Below are 20,210 nucleotides of genomic sequence, written 5' to 3'. Positions count from 1 at the left end.
TCTTTATTTTTTTAATGTTTATCTATTTTTTTTTTTTTTTTGAGAGAGAGAGAGAGAGAGTGAGCAGGGGAGGAGCAGAGAGAGGAGACACAGAATTTGAAGCAGGCTCCAGGCTCTGAGCTGTCAGCACAAAGTCCAATGCAGGGCCCAAACTCACAAGCCATGAGATCATGACCTGAGCCAAAGTCAGACGCTCAACCAACTGAGCCACCCAGGCATCCCAGGATGTCACTTCTAAGATTACAGAAAGACTGTGACTTCCATCTTGATTGTCATCTTCTCTCCCTCTTGCTCTCTCTTCCTCCCTCCCTCTTTCTCACAGAACCTGTTCTGGGGGAGCAAGGTGCCATGTTATAAGTGGTCTTATGAGAGGCCCACAAGGCAAGGAACTGATGTCTTTGGCCAATGGCTAGTGAGAACCTGAGGCCTGCCAATAGCCATGTAATGACCTTGGAAATGGATACTCTGAGGCCTGCCAATAGCCACATGAGTGAGTTTGGAAGTGGATCCTCCTCCAGTCGAACTGTGAGGTAACTGTAGCCCCACCAGCGCCCTAATTGCAGTTCCATGAGCAATCCCAAGCCAGAGGGCCAGGGGACCCAGCTAAGCACATCCAGGTTCCCAATACACAGAAACTGTGAAATATTAAGTGTCTGTTGTTTTAAGCTGCTAAATTTGGGGGTGATTTGTTATACAACAATAGATAACTAATGCAAGCCTCAAGCAACAAGAGGAATGGTCAAACAGATTGAATGATATGAATCATCTCTACTGGGTGGGGACTAGCACATTTATCAGGACTTCAGCATAGACTTCCTTTTATTCAATCTAGACATCTCTCACTTTCATTACACTTGAAAGTCTGCTTAGGGTAAGAACATTCCCATTCTGGGAATGATCCAACACCCCAAACTAAAATGAAAGGAATTCAATGGCAACCTGGCAACTTGAAATTCCAAGTCCTTAACGTTATAAAGTCAAAAATGTGTAAAAGAGAGGCCAAAAGGAACATATAGGCTAAAAGCTGCCCTTTCTCGTCTTGCATGAGTAATTCTTGCAGCTGGAGTTTCACTACAACCACAGACAGGATAGTGGCACCATGAAGGTGGCCATTTGCTAATCTGGCCTGACATCAGAATGTAATTCAACTAGATAAACCTGGGACTTGGCCAAGATAAGTAGCATTTAAATAACTGGATCCAATGAATACCATCACTTTTCTGTAAGACCATATGACTATGATGTGAAGAAATAAAAGCCTTTGTTATTTTAAAGGGCAGGGACAATTGGAAGTTTTGCAGCAGACAGTTACAAAATTTTCCACCCTTAGCTCTCCAAAGATGATACCAGTTAGTGGCTTTGGGAGTTGGGTGTGGAAAGAGTTGCTTGGAAAAGAAAATTAAATTGATCCTGGAGAGAATATGAACCAATGTTACTACACTTACCGTAGAGCCTAAGACACACTATTTATTTAGCCCCCTACATTGTGAACCTCCTTTTCGGATCTACTCTCTTTTATTACTTAGCTCTTTGAAATCATAGCATTCTGTATCAGGCAAGGCATGGACAGCTACCACACCCCTCTCAGAAACAGCAAATCCTTATTTTTCAGAATAATTTTGGAGTAGGTTTTTAAAAATCATTTTAAAAAACAAAATACTCTCCAAAACAATTAGTCTTTGCTTTTATGCTTTTTGCACTTGTTTTCCTGGGACAGAGAAACAAGACATCTGTGATGCTTTCCATTGGGATTGGCTTTCTGCATCTTATGCATAGACTGTTTTTAAAATATTCTATTCACCCCTTGTAATTTCTTACAGGGTTCTCCTTTTTTCTTTCTAAATAATTATCCCTATTACCTTTCATCAGCAAGCTGTCTGGGGCTATAATATGGGAAGTAAAAACTCATCAACTAAACTGGTTTTAGCTGTATTTGAGATACAGTATTTTATCCTGCCGGTTTTCATTTTATTTGATGACAGTGCTTGCAATTTCTCCCTCAATAAGCAAAGATGACTTAGATCAGTGGCCTGATGAATAAGCATGAAAATTTGATTTAGAAAAGGAGGATATCCAGAAGCTCACAGAGAGAAAAAAGGATTTCCAACCCCCTACCACACACACTTTAAATGACAAAGCAAAGCAGCAGCATTGTCTTTAAACAACATCTTTCAAGGCAGTATCAATGCTCCCCAATGTTAGGTAGTAAGAATAATAATTTAGAAAGAAAAAGAGGAGCTTTTAAAAAAATACAAGGAAGGAATAAACTGTTTTTTAAAGCAAATGTCATTAATCCTTTGTATTACCTTGAGGCAGATAACCCAAAAGAAAACCAATAAGGTCCTGGGTGTGAGAAGGAAACTGATGCTTTGGAAGAAAAAAATATAAGGACTTCTGTTGAGGGGCGGATGGAGAATGTGAGCAGTCTAACATCATGGCCCAAATGATTCAGCTCCCCAGATCCATTAACAAGAGTGGGAAACGACAAAGAATTGTGAAATGGAAGGTAAGATGCTCAGTAAACTTCAGTAATAGAAAATAAATAAAAGAAAAACAGAGGAAACCGAAGTCCCCCCACGGAAGGGAACCCAATTAATTGTCTTAGATTTCAGAACCATTTTTTAATTGCTGGAGAAGAAGCTCACGGGAGGTAGCAGAGGCAGGAACTTCTGCAAATAAACAACCTGATCAGAAATCCCTCAGGGTTCCAGCGCCTTGGACCTGAGACTGGCAGGCAGAAGGAAAGGCTCAGCCAGGAGTAACGTTTTCTTGAGCACAGTATTGATCCGTGTGTGTGCGTGCCTGTGTCTGTGTGTGTGTGTGTGTGTGTGTGTGTGTGTGTGTGACGGTGAGCGAGAGACAGATTTTTCCTTTCTCAACATGTCAGTTTCCTGCACGGGAATTCATGATATTCTTTGCTGCCCAGAGAGGAGAGCCTCCACCACCCCCCCCCTCCCCCCAGTAAATTCTGACTTCGCCGGAACTAACCGGAGAGCGCACGGGAGCGCCAGTGCGGTGAGCAGGGCGAAGCTTTGACCGGGGAACAAAAGATTGCTTGCCAATCAGAAAACGCCACCGGAGAACACGTATAACCTCTCTTTGTGTTTTGAAAACTCCTTAATTAGCAAATCCCCTGGTTTCTAATGCGCATTAAAACTTTTCTACGCACATTTCAACTAGAGGATCAAGTCGTTGCCTCTGCATCGTGGAGGGGATCCCGAATGGCCACATGCCGAAGAACTAAGGAAAGCACCGCAATCGAAGGCTCACTTTAAACCGTACAGTGTTCCCGGGGATTCAGTCTCAGGTACTTTTATAACCATTCCCCCACAACACTGTCTTAGTTTTCTCATAACCGCACTAAAACCATACCAGATTTCTAGACTTTGAGCCGTACGCGCGGGAGAGGTGGCCTGGGGGCCCGGGTCCCCCACGCCCGCCGCTCCCGGGCCCCCACTCCTCGGTGGGGTCTGCACTTCCTCCCGCCTTAAGTCGGCCCCCTCCTCCCGACTCCTATTTCTCCACGCACGCGGCCCCTCCTCCTTTTTACAGCCGGGGAGAGGGAGTGAGAGAGATTGTGGCCTCACGTGGTCGGTTTGGGTCTGGGGAGAAAAAAGCGATCTGCGAGACGCACCCCCTTCTCGCTCGGTACCGAACCCCACACTTAGGATCCAGATACCCAAAAGTCCCCTGCCAAACCCCGCATTTTCAGCTCTGGCAGGTCTAACGTGACTCCGGGTCAAGTCTCTCCGCTGAGGCGCTGCGCTATTCTCAGCTTCTCCCAGCAAAAGCCTCTCTCCGTGCGCCCTCCGGTTCGAGAATGTGTATTTTAGTGTACCCGGAAGAGGAACAAATCTTTAAAGCAAATTCCCTTTCTGGCGCGTTTACCCCCCCCCCCCCCGCCCCCCACCCTCGAGCGAATTCACCGTAAAAGTTTTTCTTAACTTTTCCGTCCCAGCCCCCTGCCCCTCCCCTCAGGAATCCGCCCAGAGCGCTGCAAACTCCGCCTCTCCGGTTCCCTCGCCCGGCCCTTCCGACTTCCACCCAATCCGGAGGCCGCCGCACAGAAAACAAAGGCTACCATTGGGCCGCCCTGGAGCTCGAGGGCCCGCCCCCGGAGTGGTTTGTGAATGGGGGGAGGGGAGGGGGCGGGGCGGCCCGGAACCCTGCGAGCCCGACGCTTCTTCTGGCGAGTTGCGCGACTCCGAGGCGTTACTCTGCGCTCCCTCCCGGCGGGCGGCGGCGGCGGGCGTTGGGATTCACGGGCCAGGGCTTCGCGAGGCTGGAGAGGCCAGGCCCAGGCCGCGGGCATAGGGCCCTCGCAGCTTCGGGACGCAGTATAATTGGATTTCCAAAAAGAACTAGCTGAGCTCTTGGCTCTAAGGCGCCTATCGGACTCAGAACGAGAATCATCCGTTTGGCACAAACTTGGGGGCCGAGCTTTTGGGGCTGAAGAAGAAGCGGGGGAGTAGAAAAGGAGACGAGGAGGAGGCGGCGGCGAGCAGAGCCTGGAGGCGAGGAGGCGGAGCAGCACCGCCGAAGAGGCGGCCTCGGCTAGCAGGCGGCGGCGCCGGGCTCTCGGCTGCCCCGGGCCAGACTTGGTGTTGGGGGGCGCGTGCGTTACTGTGCGCTGTGGGTCGAGAGACTTGAGCGAAGTTTGAAGGGTAACCGGAGACGCTTGTTGCTCCTCGCCGCAGAAGAAGCCACACCGTTACGTCGCGGCGGGAGAAGGCCGCCCCCCTTGGCGCCCCCGGCCCAGGCAGACGAGTTTGGGCTCCCCGCGACTGATCGAGTGCTGGGCGGAGACGGCTGCGGCGCCCACGCGGCGCGGGCACCCCAGCTGCAGCGCCCTCAGCTCCGCGCCGCCCACGGCCCGGCCCCGGCGCCGGGAGGACTCTCATGAGCCGGGCGCGGCCGCGCCTCCCCAGATCCAAGCCTCTCTCGGCAGCCTCGTCGCGCTCCTCCGGCTGAGAGCGCCGCTGCACCCGTGGCCGGCGATGCGGGGCCCCGGCGCGGCCGCGTCGCGCTCGCCCCTGGGCCTGTGCACTCTAGTGCTTGCGCTGCTGGGCGCGCTGCCCGCCGGTGCCGGGGCGCAGCCTTACCACGGCGAGAAGGGCATCTCGGTACCGGACCACGGCTTCTGCCAGCCCATCTCCATCCCACTATGCACGGACATTGCCTACAACCAGACCATCCTGCCCAACCTGCTAGGCCACACGAATCAAGAGGACGCGGGCCTCGAGGTACACCAGTTCTACCCGCTGGTGAAGGTGCAGTGTTCTCCCGAGTTGCGCTTCTTCCTGTGCTCTATGTACGCACCCGTGTGCACGGTGCTTGATCAGGCCATCCCGCCGTGCCGTTCTCTGTGCGAGCGTGCCCGCCAGGGCTGCGAAGCGCTCATGAACAAGTTCGGCTTCCAGTGGCCAGAGCGGCTGCGCTGCGAGAACTTCCCGGTGCACGGCGCCGGCGAGATCTGCGTGGGCCAGAACACGTCGGACGGCTCCGGGGGCCCAGGTGGCGGCCCCACAGCCTACCCCACCGCGCCCTACATGCCGGACTTGCCCTTCACCGCGCTGCCCCCGGGGGCCGCTGACGGCAGGGGCCGTTCTGCCTTCCCCTTCTCGTGCCCCCGCCAGCTCAAGGTGCCCCCCTACCTGGGCTACCGCTTCCTGGGCGAGCGCGACTGCGGCGCCCCGTGCGAGCCGGGCCGTGCCAACGGCCTAATGTACTTTAAGGAAGAGGAGAGGCGGTTTGCCCGTCTCTGGGTGGGCGTGTGGTCGGTGCTGTGTTGCGCCTCGACGCTCTTCACCGTGCTCACTTATTTAGTGGACATGAGGCGCTTCAGCTATCCCGAGCGGCCCATCATCTTTCTGTCGGGCTGCTACTTCATGGTGGCCGTGGCGCACGTGGCCGGCTTCCTGCTGGAGGACCGCGCGGTGTGCGTGGAGCGCTTCTCAGAAGACGGCTACCGCACGGTGGCGCAGGGCACCAAGAAGGAGGGTTGCACTATCCTCTTCATGGTGCTGTACTTCTTCGGCATGGCCAGTTCCATCTGGTGGGTCATCCTGTCGCTCACTTGGTTCCTGGCAGCTGGCATGAAGTGGGGCCATGAGGCCATTGAAGCCAACTCTCAGTATTTCCACCTGGCCGCGTGGGCCGTGCCCGCTGTCAAGACCATCACCATCTTGGCCATGGGCCAGGTGGATGGGGACTTGCTCAGTGGGGTTTGCTACGTGGGCCTGTCCAGCGTGGATGCGCTGCGAGGCTTCGTGTTGGCGCCTCTGTTCGTCTACCTCTTCATTGGCACGTCCTTCCTGCTGGCCGGCTTCGTGTCGCTCTTCCGCATCCGCACCATCATGAAGCACGACGGAACCAAGACCGAGAAACTGGAGAAGCTCATGGTGCGCATCGGCGTCTTCAGCGTGCTTTACACTGTGCCGGCGACCATCGTCCTGGCCTGCTACTTCTATGAGCAGGCCTTCCGCGAACACTGGGAGCGCACCTGGCTCCTGCAGACTTGCAAGAGCTACGCGGTGCCCTGCCCGCCTGGCCATTTCCCGCCCATGAGCCCTGACTTCACTGTCTTCATGATAAAGTACCTGATGACCATGATCGTGGGCATCACCACTGGCTTCTGGATCTGGTCCGGCAAGACTCTGCAGTCGTGGCGCCGCTTCTATCACAGACTCAGCCACAGCAGCAAGGGGGAGACTGCGGTATGAGCCCCGGCCCCTCCCCCACCCTCCCTTCCCCCATCCCCTCCGAGGGGGAGAGGCACGGGAAGGAGAGAACTGCTGGGGTGGGGGGTGTCTGTAACCTCCTTGCCCTCCAAGGAGAAGGGACCTGGAAGAGAGATGAGATGTGTAGATTTGGGACGAGGGGTGTGTTTGGATAAGGAGGTCTGGGTGGAAAAACGGTTTGAATGGAAAGACTTCTGGCAAAGACTTGCAGGATGATGATCATGATGATGATGATAACGATGATGTTAATCACGTACGGGATGGGCCGACCGGGGTCTATCAAGATTGAACCCAGCAGAGATTGCTCTGAGTTCTTCCCGGCTCCAGGGCTGAACTGGGACTGTGAGCGGTTCCCCTGCTGCAAGACAAGTGGCCTGTCCTCACTCCTGTGAGGCCCGGGTGAAAGGTACAGCTCTGTCTGCGGCGGCGGCTTTGTTGGGAAAAGGGAGGACTCCCTGCGGTGTCCTTGTCAAGCGGTGGTCAAACCATAATCTCCTTTCACTGGGGCCAAACTGGAGCCCAGATGGGTTAATTTCCAGGGTCAGACATTACAGGCTCTCCTCCCCTGGCCCCTCCCGCCTGTTTTTCCTCTCCTACGCCTTTCAAGTTCTTGTAAAATAAGCATTTGGAAGTCTTGAGAGGCTTGCCTCCTCGAATCCTAATGTGAGGATGCAAAGAAATGAAGATAACATTTCGAGATGAGGCAAAGGAGACGAGTAGTAGGTATTTCTGCTACTTTTTTATTTCCTGCAGAAGGCAGAAGGAAGAAAGAAGGGTGTTTTATTTGGTTTAATACTCTGAAAAGAAGTAATGACTTGTTGCTTTTCAAAACAGGAGTGCATTTTTCCCCTTGTCTTTGTTGTAAGAGACAAAAGAGGAAACAAAAGTGTCTCCCTGTGGAAAGGCATAACTGTGAAGACAGCAACTTTTATAGGCAAAGTAGCACAAATCAGAGGTTTCCTTTTGGATGTTAATTTGGCTGAGATAAACATTCCTTTTTAAGGAAAAGTGAAGGGCAGTGTGCTCCCATACCCCAATCAGGCAGAGGTTCTGACTCGGCTAAAGGAAAATGCAAGGGGTTTTGTTGTATTTGTTTTAAATAAATTTAATTCAGAACACATGATCCTGTCTACAGGCTCTGTTAAAATGTTCAGGGAAATCTCTCCCTTTATTTTTTTTTCTTCCTATAAACCTACATTTAGGTTTTCTATTTTCTTCCAATTTGAATCCTTCAAGATAAAAGGAAAAGAATAATACCCTCAGCCTCCATAATAAAGAAGTTAAAAAAAATTTTTTTAAGTAAAGAACCATTTTTGTCCTGTTTTCTGAGTTCCATAAATCCATTTATAAAACATCATGTGTATGCTGACCCTGTTTTTGTGTGGCTGGGTGGGGAGGTGACCTACAGAAATGATAATGAACGAAGCGGACAATTCAAACCATGGGTCCCATTTTTAAGGAAAGTCATTAAAAGAAGGTAAACTTCAAAGTAATTCTGGAGTTCTTTGAAATGTGCTGCATGACTTAAATTTATTAATCTTAAATCATGTACTTTTTTTTTTCTATAATAGAACTCTGATTCTTTTGCATAATGCTCTAAAGCTGAGCAGAGAATCATGGGAGCTAACCTTTACTCCACCTTTGACACCACCCTCCAATCTTGCAACACTATCCTATTTCTCAAAACAAGTTTTAAAATGCTGTTTTAAACAGTTTTCAGATCAGAGAGGGTACTGTCAGGAGTACAAGTTACTTTATATATGTAATGTTCACTTGAGTGGAGCTGCTTTTTATATTAAAGTTAACATCAACCTTGTGTTTCTTAAACTTCCAAAATGGTCTCATTTGTCAGATTTAAAACTCCCACTATACAGTTTTTTGGCATCTTTTGTGTTATATCTCTTGCATGTGAAATTTGTAAAATAGAGACAAGTGCAGTATGTATATTTTGTAAATCTCCCATTTTTGTAAGAAAATATATATTGTATTTATACATTTTTACTTTGGGTTTTTGTTTTGTTTTTCCTTTAAAAGTCTACAAGGAAGCCCCACTTTATCACATGTACAGATCACAAAATAAATTTTTTTAATACAAAGTGAATGTTTAGTTTACAATTTCTAAATATATTTAAGCTAATGAACAGAATTTTGTGTTATGAAAAGAAGGTGTGGAGGGACACCATTGGATCTGTCTGTCACGTAGATGTTCTATATTAGTGAAGTCTTATTGCCTTTTAAAATATAGTGTAATGAATGCTTTATCTGTCCTTTAATTTTTTTTTCCTGTTGTTGCTGCTTCCTGCCTGCTACCTTCCACACAACCCTAAGCCTTTTCACATCTTGCTTTGGATAACTTATTAACTTACTGAAGGTACAGAATAAGCATCTTTTAGAGAGGTGCTATCTGACCCTTCAGAGATGCAGAACATATTTGAAAGGACTAGAAAATATTTTTGGTCTGCTTTTCTGGTGATGTTTTTCTTGGGAAGAATTCAGTGAGTTCTTCGTGTGTGTGTGTGTGTGTGTGTGTGTGTGTGTGTGTGTGTGTGTGTGTGTCTTTTTAATTGATGTTTTGGTATTCTAATACACCTTACCTAATTTGTTAATTCTTAAATCCTTTGGGTTCAGGAGGCTGGTCAGATGATTCCAGTTAATAGCAAGGGCCTTTAGTATGGAGGCTTCTCAGCTGTAGGCTTCACTCTACCTTCTAGGTCAACCAAACCAGAGGTCAAGTGATTCCCCGAGGTGGCAGTGACTCAGCAGCTCCGGCAGGAATAGACTCCATGCCTGACCCCAGGATGGCCTCAAGCCACTGAAGCTATTCTTTTCTCTGGTCTGAGAGGCTAACTTTGGAATCAGATTAGACTGAGAAGCCTTCCTAACCAGGCACTTTGATATTAAACAGTCCCTCAGGGAAATGATAAAGGCATTCTAAATACTTCCAATTCCAAGAGCCTCACTAGCTTTAATTTTTTTTTTTTTTCCACTCTTCTCTCTTCTTTAAATCAGGTGCCTATTTTCTGGCTTTTCCTAACAGTCGCTCCATTCTTGGGCAGCCATCAAGACCCAGCAGCAGACTGGACGCTGCTATTTCTCCTTCCCCACTTCAGCTCTAAGCTTCTGTAGTTCTAAAGCTCAACAGAAACAGTTCCGTTTTTGTTTTAATTAACAGGCTTGCTCACATGGCTGGCGTGTTTTACAAACACGCAGAAGGAAAACCAATGACAGTCCTCACCGGGAGGAGGGAGCCACACCGCTGCACTCTGTGCAGAGCATCTTTTAAGATCCTCCTGGGTTTTGAACATCACAATGAGTGTGAGGTCATCTGAATCTGTGAAGATTTTGGCTTCAAGGAAGGAAAAAAATAGCGACTTAAAGTCTCTTTAGGTTTATCCAGTTTTTGCTCATAAAATGACACCTTTTAGGTTAAAGCATGCCTCTTTTAACACCACACTAATACCGCCTGTTAAGAATGTTTGCTTTTAGAGTAGGTGGAAGGCTCCCAATGGGGTTTTTTGCTCACAAATTAACTGCTAAAGGCACTTAGACCCTTGTGTGGGTAGAGCAGTGTGACTGCTCCTATAAATGTGTCCCCTTACTCTTTTCAGAGCTGCTTCATCCTGAAGGACGCCCAAAGATTGAAGAGCGTTGGTCTTTAGTGAGGGAACAAAGACTGTGTATGAATAAATTACTACCTGCTTTTTTTGTAAGCAAAGATAAAAGTGTTCGGTTTAATTCTTTTCACATTGGGATGCATCCTTACACAGTTGACTCTTACCTAAGAATTTTAGAAGCTCATGGATTTTTAAAGAGGCACATCTTAGCAGAAAATATGTGAGAGAGAGTGCTTGTGAAAGGGCATGTGTAGAGTTTAAAACATTGGCAGCAGTTTGGTGTTAATCCCTAGATAAGGAGCAGAAACACTTGTGAGAATTTTTTGTAGTTTATAAACCAAAATTATTCTACACAATAATCCTACGCAACACGTAATATTTTTAAGTGGATATGTGGGAAATTATGGCAATAAATAAATGTGCTGTTGACAACATTTTGTAATTAAACAATTTTTTAAGTGCTCTTGATAAAAAATAGTGATATTAGAAATTCTTTGGGGAGAACTATAGGAGGACAGCAGCTGTAGGTTTGAGCCCTGTAATTATACTGGGAAATTCTCTTCTAACTCTCCCATCTTTAATTTCACTGAAAAGGCAAATGGCTATTTATAGATGGTATATTTTTATATATGTATATGTGGGTGGTGAATAAGGTCTACAGGGCTCCAGGAAATCCTAGAGGAGACCACAAGCACACCAATGTGGACTTAATTCATAGGCCTATTCTCTTTTTCTCTTATTTCACCCTTAGTGGCATTAAACTGATTTCATAAAACTCGCTTCTTCAACTGTTTTCAATTTGTGACATTTTTTACATCTGAATCTGTATTCCTCACATTTCATACAAAAATAAACTAGTTAAAAGGGCACCATTAAAATGTCCAGTGTTTTGGGGCACCTGGGTGGCTCAGTCAGTTAAGTGTCCAACTTCAGCTCAGGTCATGATCTCACTGCTCGTAAGTTCGAGCCCCATGTCAGGCTCTGTGCTGACAGCTCACAGCTCACAGCTCGGAGCCTGGAGCCTGCTTTAGATTCTGTCTCCGTCTCTCTGCCCCTTCCCCACTCGCTCTCTGTCTCTTTCTCTCTCAAATATAAATAAAACATTAAAAAATAATAAAGTAAGGGGCGCCTGGATGGCTCAGTTGGTTAAGCGTCCGACTTCAGCTCAGGTCATGATCTCATGGTTTGTGAGTTCGAGCCCCGCGTCGGGCTCTGTGCTGACAGCTCAGAGCCTGGAGCCTGCTTTGGCTTCTGTGTCTCCTTCTCTCTCTGCCCCTCCCCCACTTGTGCTCTGTCTCGCTCTGTCTCTCAAAAATAAATAAATGTAAAAAAAAATTAAAAAAAAAATAATAATAAAGTAAAATGTCCAGTCTTTGATAACCACACATTGTATCTCTTATTCTCTTTGGTTGGAAAAAAAAGCTCAGTCACTTGTGATTTTCTCAATCAGTACAAAAGTGGTAGAAAAAAGGAAGTTTGTCTAAAACAATGGTGGTTTACTATAAGTGATCCAGTTCAAGAAGCACTGCTCAAGAAGTCACTATATAAAAGGTGCTCTGATGGGACTGGAAGGGGACTAGAGGAACACAGATAAAAGTAAGAAAGACAGTCTACCTGGAATAACTTGTGACATAATTCATGGTGAGTAGGGTGTTTCCCAAGGAGGAATAAGCAACTAATTACATCTCTAGACAGAACTTGGTAAGTGTCATTATAGAGGTTCAAGTGCTGTTTGGAATAATATTTACTTGACATATGGTGGCATTTACTACTTTTTAAAAGCTGCTTTCACATTCATTATTTGACTATCCTCATAATTACTATAAGAACCCTTCAATATATAATCATTCCTACCTTATTTTATTTTATTTTATTTTTTATTTTTTATTTTTTTGACAGTCACAGCAAAATTTATTGCACTGAGAGGCAAGGCCGACCAATCGGGACCAACACTCTTGACCAGAGTGCGGTTTTTTGTTTTTTGTTTTTTCTTTTTTTCCTTATTTTATTTTTTAATTGATGTTCAAAGTACTGTAGTTATATGACAGAGATGTTTTTACTTATTTATTATTTTTTTTAAGTTTATTTATTTATTTTGAGAGAGCATGCAAGCCAGGAAAGGGCAGAGAGAGAGAATCCCAAACAGGCTCTGCTCAGCATGGAGCCCAATGCAGGGCTCAATCTCACAAACCGTGAAATCATGACGAGGGGCCAAATCAAGAGTCAGACACTTAACCCACTGAGCCACTTAGGCACCCCTGAGATTTTTTTTTTTTATTAAACTAATCTCTACACCCAGTGTAGGGCTCGAACTCACAACCCCAAGATCAAGAGTCACATGCTTCACTGACTGAGCCAGCCAGGAACCCCTATAATAATTCCTATTTTAAAGATGAAGAAGCTGAGAGGCTCAGTGAGGTGAAGTGACACCTGAGGAGAAAGGAATCATTCTCATGTGTGCTCAGATTCTGAACTCAGTGCACTTTCTATAATATGCCACACAACCTGTCCTGAAAAGTGCTATGGAAGTTCAGTGGTAGGAATGACCATTTAATTGCAGGGGCAGGAGGGTGTCCAGCAAGAATGCATTTCCCAAGAACCCAGATTATGTGATCCATAATTTGTGCACTCTTATATTGGTTTCTTCACCTCTGTGGGTCTTGCTTTCCTCATCTGGTGAGGGTAACTTGTGAGACAAAGGTCTTCCTCCAGCATCCTGTGATTCCAAGCAGCCAGGAGGAAGTATGGACTGGCCCACCCCTTTGTGGATTATCCATAGCTGGTTTGAAATCCCTGTTTTGTTTTGTTTTCTTGTGTTTTTTTCCTGCGGGCCAGTATGTCTTACTTTCTAGCCAACCAAGCCAGTGTGTGCTCTGTGAAGGAAAATGAGGATTACATTGACCTTCACAAGCCCAATTCAAAAAGTAAAATCATTACTGTATTACTATATACTGAAGCCAAAATGTAAGTTTTGGAGTTGTCTAGTCTCTTGAACTGGCTACTGTGTCATTCCTTGCTCTTCTTCATTAGCAATTGCATTCTGCCATCTGATAATTCATCTTCCTCAATACCAAAGGGGTGTTATTGCATGGAATCTTGATTTCTCTCAAAGACCATGTCTTTATCACAACCAGGTTGGCTGCAGTCTTGTTATCCTGGAATTGCCGTTGCTGGGTGTTTCAGTGCCAAATCAACATTTTATGTGGCTGAAATAATAGGACAGAGGCTCTTGATTTGGATCAGTTACACTCAGCCAAAAACTTGAATGCTTCTCTAGGTCATTGTCCCTAAAGTCTTCTTCAGAAGACTTCAAACTAACAAAAGTAAATGGAAGCTATTGTGAGGAATTCAAATGTACTTTAGCTGGGGAGTCTGCTTCACTCTGCAAAGTCCTTTTAGGGAGCTCAAGTCCACCTCTTTTGCATTTCACTTCCTTTAATGCTTCACACCTGCAAATCTCTTTATGTATCTTGACTCTGGCATCAGATTCAGCTTGGACCATTAGAAGTGATCTCTGAGAGATGGGCATTTCAGGAGCAAGAAAGGGCATTTAGGAAGCAGAAACAAAGGCAGGAGAAGATAAAGTTCCATATAGTCCATGAATGAAAACAAGCTGCTCAAATGATCTTGGTGAGACAACAACCTAATACTACTCACCTTTGGAAAACTTGTTCCCCAAACTTCAGCTTGGCCTTGCAGAGGCCAATTCAATCAGAGGGAAAATCATCTTGGGGAGGGTATGACAGGACAGGGAGCAGGAAATATAGTACCAACAATGAAAGTTTGTATGGCATAACTTAGCCCCAATTATATTTTTTAATTTCCAAAGAAAAATAAATGGCATGTAGCATTTAGTTCCAGTTTCCAGATCTGGGATAGCTGGAAGGAGAGATGGGTGGCAGCTGGTCCCTGAGGTATAGCAGATGTAGGGAACAAGTCCTGGAGCTAAAATCATGAGTTTCTTCAGTGCCAGCAAATTGTTTCTTGAGGAACTAGGGCGTGCCAGGTGCTGTGTTAGGCCTTGGGTATAGCACACTGACTTCTGGAAGGTGTTGTCCTTTGTTGAACCTTTGCCAGAGGTAAGCACACACTCCTCACCTCACTTATTTCCCACACCAGCCTCTCAAATGGAGATTGAACCAAAACACCATCTTTTGTGTTACAGATTATCTTTCTCTCCATGATCCTAAAGTACTAACAACAAATGAGGAGCAGTATCTTTATTTTACTTTTATTTTTTTGAGTAGCAGTATCTTGATCACATTCTGAAGATGGGAAATCAGTGAGGCTAAACACAGCCTGTTCAGTGTCATGAGTAATCACAGGCCAGGCCACACTGAAAGTTCCACCCAGGTCTCCCAAAGATTCTGACTCTGGCCATCTTTTCCACAAAGCAGTATGCTTTGAAGATGTGGTATGGCCAGTGGGAGAGAGACCTAAGAGGGAGAGGGGAGTGACAAGTGATTTGGACCAGCTTTGTGAAAGGGAGTGTGACTGTACAAATATGTTGCCAACAACAGTGAAGATTGGCCCTTCTTACTGTGTTAATGATCATTACCTTTATAACTGCTAACATTTATTAAGCATTGACATTATGCTAAGGTCTGAGTATGATATAGTATGGTAGTTTTAATCTACACAAAGTCTTAACCATAGTACTTGGCATCTAACAGAGGTCAGTACACGTCAGCACTATTGTTATTAATATATAATTATTTCATTTATTCTTCACAACAACCCTTAGGAGGTAGGTATCATTATTCCTCATTTTACATACAAGGAAACTTGGGCTCTGAAAGGTGAGCCACAGACCAGCAAATTGGCTATAGCTTGTGCCCCTAATCACCATGCTATAAATATTTACTGAGGCCTTAATGTCTTCCATTCTCTATTATTCTTTTTAATTTAACCCAGAATTGAAGAAAGAATAAGTGAAGAAAATATTTCACATCAGGACTGAATGGAATTAAGGAGGGCATTTTCAGTGCTAGTCCCCAGAATATTTGGGGGTTTTATTTTTGTTTTTTAAGTGAGAAGCAGAAGACTCATAAATGCTGTTTGAATTCTAGAAGGCTGGATGCTCCCTGTTCTTGCATATGCTTCTACATTGGGGTTCAAGGGCCTGGCATCAAGAATAAGCCTGAGAAGTACTTCCCAGAAATCACCAGGAACCATTTGGAAGGTTGGACTAAGAGTCCCTCCAGAGATTTCCTCCATTGCTATGGCTTCTGCCCTTGCTCATTCTAGCCTGAGGATCAGGACACAGACTTAGTGAGAAGGTTCATGCTGCTTACAAACCAAGAGCCCACTGAACAAGAGCATGAGAACAACAAACCTTAGCAGCATGGAAACCCTCTTTCTAAAGGTCTATTGGAAGAATCACAAGAATCTTCACAGTATTATTATCATATATACCATAGCAGTATTATCATAATGAAATGATAAGATGATAGCTATCCTTTAATGAGTGCTTACAATGGGCAAGTTCTGTGTTAAGCCCTTACATCAACTCACTTAATCCATACATTATAAGGTGGAAATTACTCTCATTCTCATTTTACAGACTCTTAATATGGAATTCTGGAATCAACCTGAGCATTAGCATTGAACATGAGCTCAAAAGAGAGCGTGTTCAAGCACCCCACTCTAAATACCCTTTTATTATCCACACTTTACAGAAGGAACAACTGAGGCACAGAGAATTTAGATGGCTCTTAAGGTTATGGAATGGGGAATAATTTAGGCCTACCTCCCATTGGAGTGCTCTTTAACAAACAGGAAATGATTTTGGGGAAAGAGTGAAAACAATTCCAGAGAACACAGTTAAGTTTCTCTTCTTTCTACCATTGGCTCCAGGAACTGTGAATTTTGAAGGCAACACTCTTTTTGTTGTTGTTCTTTTAAAAAAACAAAAAGCAAACAAAAACCCTCAAGAGATAATTTCACAAGTTCCAACAACAACAGCAAATCCAGTACGTTTGCAGAGAAAGAAGTGAAACATTGCCTCTCTCCTGATGCGTTTTTGCAGGCTTGCAACATTTGCCAGCAAGATAACTGGATTTCCAAAAGAGGGAAGGGTCCAATCACAGGAGACTTTATAGCAGAAACAGGTAAATAAGCAACTCAAAAGGGTTTGCCAATACAACTGTTTGCTAATCTGCTAATTAAGGCCTGTGAGTTAGATATGATGGGGATATACAGTCCATTCTTTAGTTTATGGACCTAGGTGAGCTTTACGTTGCTTAGAAATTATGGATTTCTTTCATAAAAGAAATGAAAGGTTGGTGGTGGTGGCGGCGGCTGCAGTGGTGTGTGTGCATATGTGTGTATGCAGACTATTTTAAATAAAAGGGGTCTTGTGTGTATGAGACGGTTCAGACTGGTCTTTGATGATCTAAAGGAAGGCAGACTTAAGGAGAAAAAAACCTAAATGTTAAGGTAAGATCTTTTTTCATTCAATTTGTTTTTAAAAAACTGCATCTCACATGTACATCTCCCCTCTTTGTCTCTCTCTTTCTCTATCCTTCACGATTAACATTGAAATACCATAGTTATAGCTGCATATCCCATTGTTAACTTCTGGGTTTCATTCCATGAGGCTTGACATAGATGTCAAATGGATGCACTTGACACCCTTGCACAAAGACACATACCAGCCTAAAAGGAAACTAGTTAATTTTTAGCAGAATTCATTCTAAGGATGATTTGTTGCCATTTTCATCACGATTTGCACTTAGCATTTCCAAGGAATTAAATTTGTAAATAGCACACTTTTTTAGGGGAAAGTCAGTCAATGCTGTAATACTTGGCCTGCAGTGCTCTCAGCTTGTAGCATAGCATGCATTTGCCAGTGCTCCCTGTAGCATTCCTGAAAAGCCAAATGGCTTGATAAAGTCAAAGGAACCCCAGAAAATGAGAACAAATGTTTCAAACCAAACCATCCTCTCAAGTCACAAGGAAGTTTCATTTTACTGTTAGTACAAGTGAGTGACAAAAAAGAAGGTTAAAAAATAAACTTTCAAGTTCTCCATTCAGGTCCTGCTTAGGGGATCTCCCCCTATAAAAGTGGATTCTTACTTTATTTAAGGTGGGAATCTATTTCACTGTAAGAGTTAAATGGAACAGCAAGGAAATTCCGTTAGTTCATCTCTGATGAGAGAAAGGCGACTGACAATTCCTCTATTCATTAAGTGGCTTTTGGTCCACAAGTTGTACAAAATGTTTACTTCAGATAACTTAAGTCTCCTTTCAGTTCACGCCACCACTGTTATATATTTATAACTGCTCCGTGTTTGTCTCTCAGGATTCCCCAAATTTGTCCAAGCAGTTCAAGTGGCTACCGAAAAAAATCTAAATGCAGTCTTTGCCGTCCAATCAGAATGCTGTCTCAACTGCCTTTTCTTATTTTTAAATTAAAAAAACACAATTTTCTGTTCGTCAGAACACACCAGGTTTGGGCTCTGCTTATGAATGGAAATACTCAAGTTTTGGGGCACCTCGTTGGCTCAGTTGGTAGAGAATGCAACTTTTGATCTCAGGGTCTTGAGTTCAATCCCCACATTGGGCACAGACATTACCTTAAACAAACAAACAAACAAAAATAACTGCTCTTTAAATAAAAAAATAAATACTCAACAGTTTCTACCTCCAAGGCACTTACAGCGTGTATAGAGGTAAAATTATTGTGTCTCTTACTCTCCTGTCCTGGACACTTGATTTAAAAAATGAAAGAAAGGGTTAGCCTTTTGCATAGTATCAGACTTCAAGAAAAATTAGAATGGAGCTAGCTAGCTTCATTCTCCTTGGGGACACTTCTTTTAACCCAGAGATCTTTCTTACCTGTCACTCTGAACCAAGAAAAAGGAAACACAAAGATGGAATGCATTTAAAAAAAAAAAAAAAGGAGAAAGAAAAAAGAAAAAGATCAAAGGGAAAACCCAGCAAAGAAACAGAGCAAGATAGCAAGAGAAAATTCTGAACACAGCACTGCTTCTGAGCCCCTGACACCTTGATTCAGTCATTCCTTCTACAAATATTAGTTGACTTTCTATTGTTATTCTCATTTCCTGTATCTCAGAGTTATAATATATGGTAACATTGAGGGTTTTGATGCACAAGGCACATATGTAGAGTGTACTAAGCACTGTGCACTTCTTATCTGATTCTCTCCAAACTCTCTGAGATACTATTATTCCCATTTCCCTAAAGCTGAGATATAGGGAAGTTAAGTAACTTGCCAAAGATCCCTTTATTTCTACACTGTATGCATTTTTCTCTTTCTGCTTTCTGCTTTTTTTCCCCCCAACCCTGAGTGCTGAATTGTGGGTATCCATAGAATCAACTGTTTCTTTGAAATATCACTAAAACTGTGATTAACTTCTCTTGGGATTGTGAAATACATTTATTCCAAGTCATGTGTTACTTATTAGCAGGGAATTAGACCCTGCTTTTCCATGATCTATGTTTAATGACTTCATCCCACATGAGAGGGTATCACAGGAGGATCATGGTCACCAGTGGGGAAGCTTATACACTTGAGGAGCCAAAGTGGGTTTGATTTAGCTCACCTCATTGTGTTCTTACATAAAAGGGGTTGCAGGGGAGCCCAATAAGAGCCCCCCACCGGGGCAAAGTGACTCAAGAATTACAATATCCAAGTCCAGATGACCCATTTAATGTACTCCTCAAGTGTTCACCCTGTGTCCAGTCTCCAAACTCTCCCTGAAGATGAGAAATTTGAGAAATAACGACAGATTCTCTAAGAAGTTTGAGAGTTGTTTGGAAAAGATGAGTTAATTGCTCCCTCCAAGCATGAAAAAGTCACCAGTGTTATTCTGGTTTGGGGAAATAACTTCAGCTCACTTGTTGAGTGCATAGTGCTAAAATGGTCAAGGGACAAAAGAATGTCTCACAGCCAACCTAGGCTGTCACCTCCTAGCTTGAGATGTCCCTTTTCCCAACCAAGGCATCCTGGAATGTTTAAAAGTCCACGCACCAACACTGCTGTTAGAATAAGCAAAGCAGGCATCTCTCTGTCAGAGAGCCAGTTATTGTAGCTCCCTCTATGGGACTTGCCTCAGAGAACAGAGGGTGATTACAAGCGAAATCATGCTCCCCTGGAGTTGTCAGCCTTCCCCTACAGCCCAACAGGCTCTGGGCACTTAAGAAGCATCGTGGACCCCTAAGACAAGGTCAGTGGTTTGAGATCCAACAGCTGGTGCTATATATTTTCCTCAGCCAGCAACTGCAATTTATCCTTGGCTCTGTCCTCTCCCTTAACCCCTCCAGTTGGCCAATTAACTTGGATTCTAGTTCTTCCCCATGACTACCATTTCTTGCTTAGATCATGGTAATAGCCCCCTAACTGGTCTCCCTACCTGCATTTTGGTCCCTCCTCCAATTCATCTCCACCCTGTGCCAGAAGAAATCATGGTACATGTAACTATGACTGTCTCTTCCTCACTTAAGACCATAAGCAAAGCATGCAAGTCCTTCCATGACTTCTGCCTACCTCTTCAGCTCATCTCCCAACATTCCCGCTCTGCAGAGAGTACTCTGGTAATGTTGATCTGTTCACAGTTGCTGTACATACCCATGTCACAAATTCATTTTTTGAGGAAAGAGAGAATTTGTAGCTATTTTGACCACAGAAAGTTAATCAAGCTCTGTACTGGATGAACTCCAGCTCTCTTGCTCCCTGCAAAAATAGATAGGAATGTGGGCTCAGAAGAAAATCAAAGTGAAGGCCTAGATACCTCCATAATCACCCTGGGACATTCCTACACCACCCTGGGACAACTAAAGGAATCCCAACAAGAAAGAACATTACTGGGGGAGCCACCAAGGCTGACTGAGG

The 20,210-nt window shown here is 44.7% G+C and overlaps 1 protein-coding gene across 1 annotated transcript; it reads left to right on the top strand.

Annotated features, from left to right (window-relative positions):
• Nucleotides 1-4,997: 4,997 nt before the first annotated feature.
• Nucleotides 4,998-6,722, top strand: FZD7 (frizzled class receptor 7). The gene has a single exon (XM_047085435.1). The coding sequence runs from the start codon at nucleotides 4,998-5,000 to the stop codon at nucleotides 6,720-6,722; it is 1,725 nt and encodes a 574-aa protein (XP_046941391.1).
• Nucleotides 6,723-20,210: the final 13,488 nt, after the last annotated feature.

The sequence above is a fragment of the Lynx rufus genome, unplaced genomic scaffold, assembly GCF_022079265.1.
Source record: "Lynx rufus isolate CCGP_SWC_20201006 ecotype Redwood Valley unplaced genomic scaffold, mLynRuf1.p SCAF_2, whole genome shotgun sequence".
NCBI classification, from domain to species: Eukaryota; Metazoa; Chordata; class Mammalia; order Carnivora; family Felidae; genus Lynx; species Lynx rufus.
This window is presented reverse-complemented; position numbering and strand designations above follow the sequence as displayed.

Bases quoted from the DNA above. Each gene is read 5' to 3' on its own strand.
- FZD7 (XM_047085435.1), top strand. From the start codon at position 4,998: ATGCGGGGCCCCGGCGCGGCCGCGTCGCGCTCGCCCCTGGGCCTGTGC.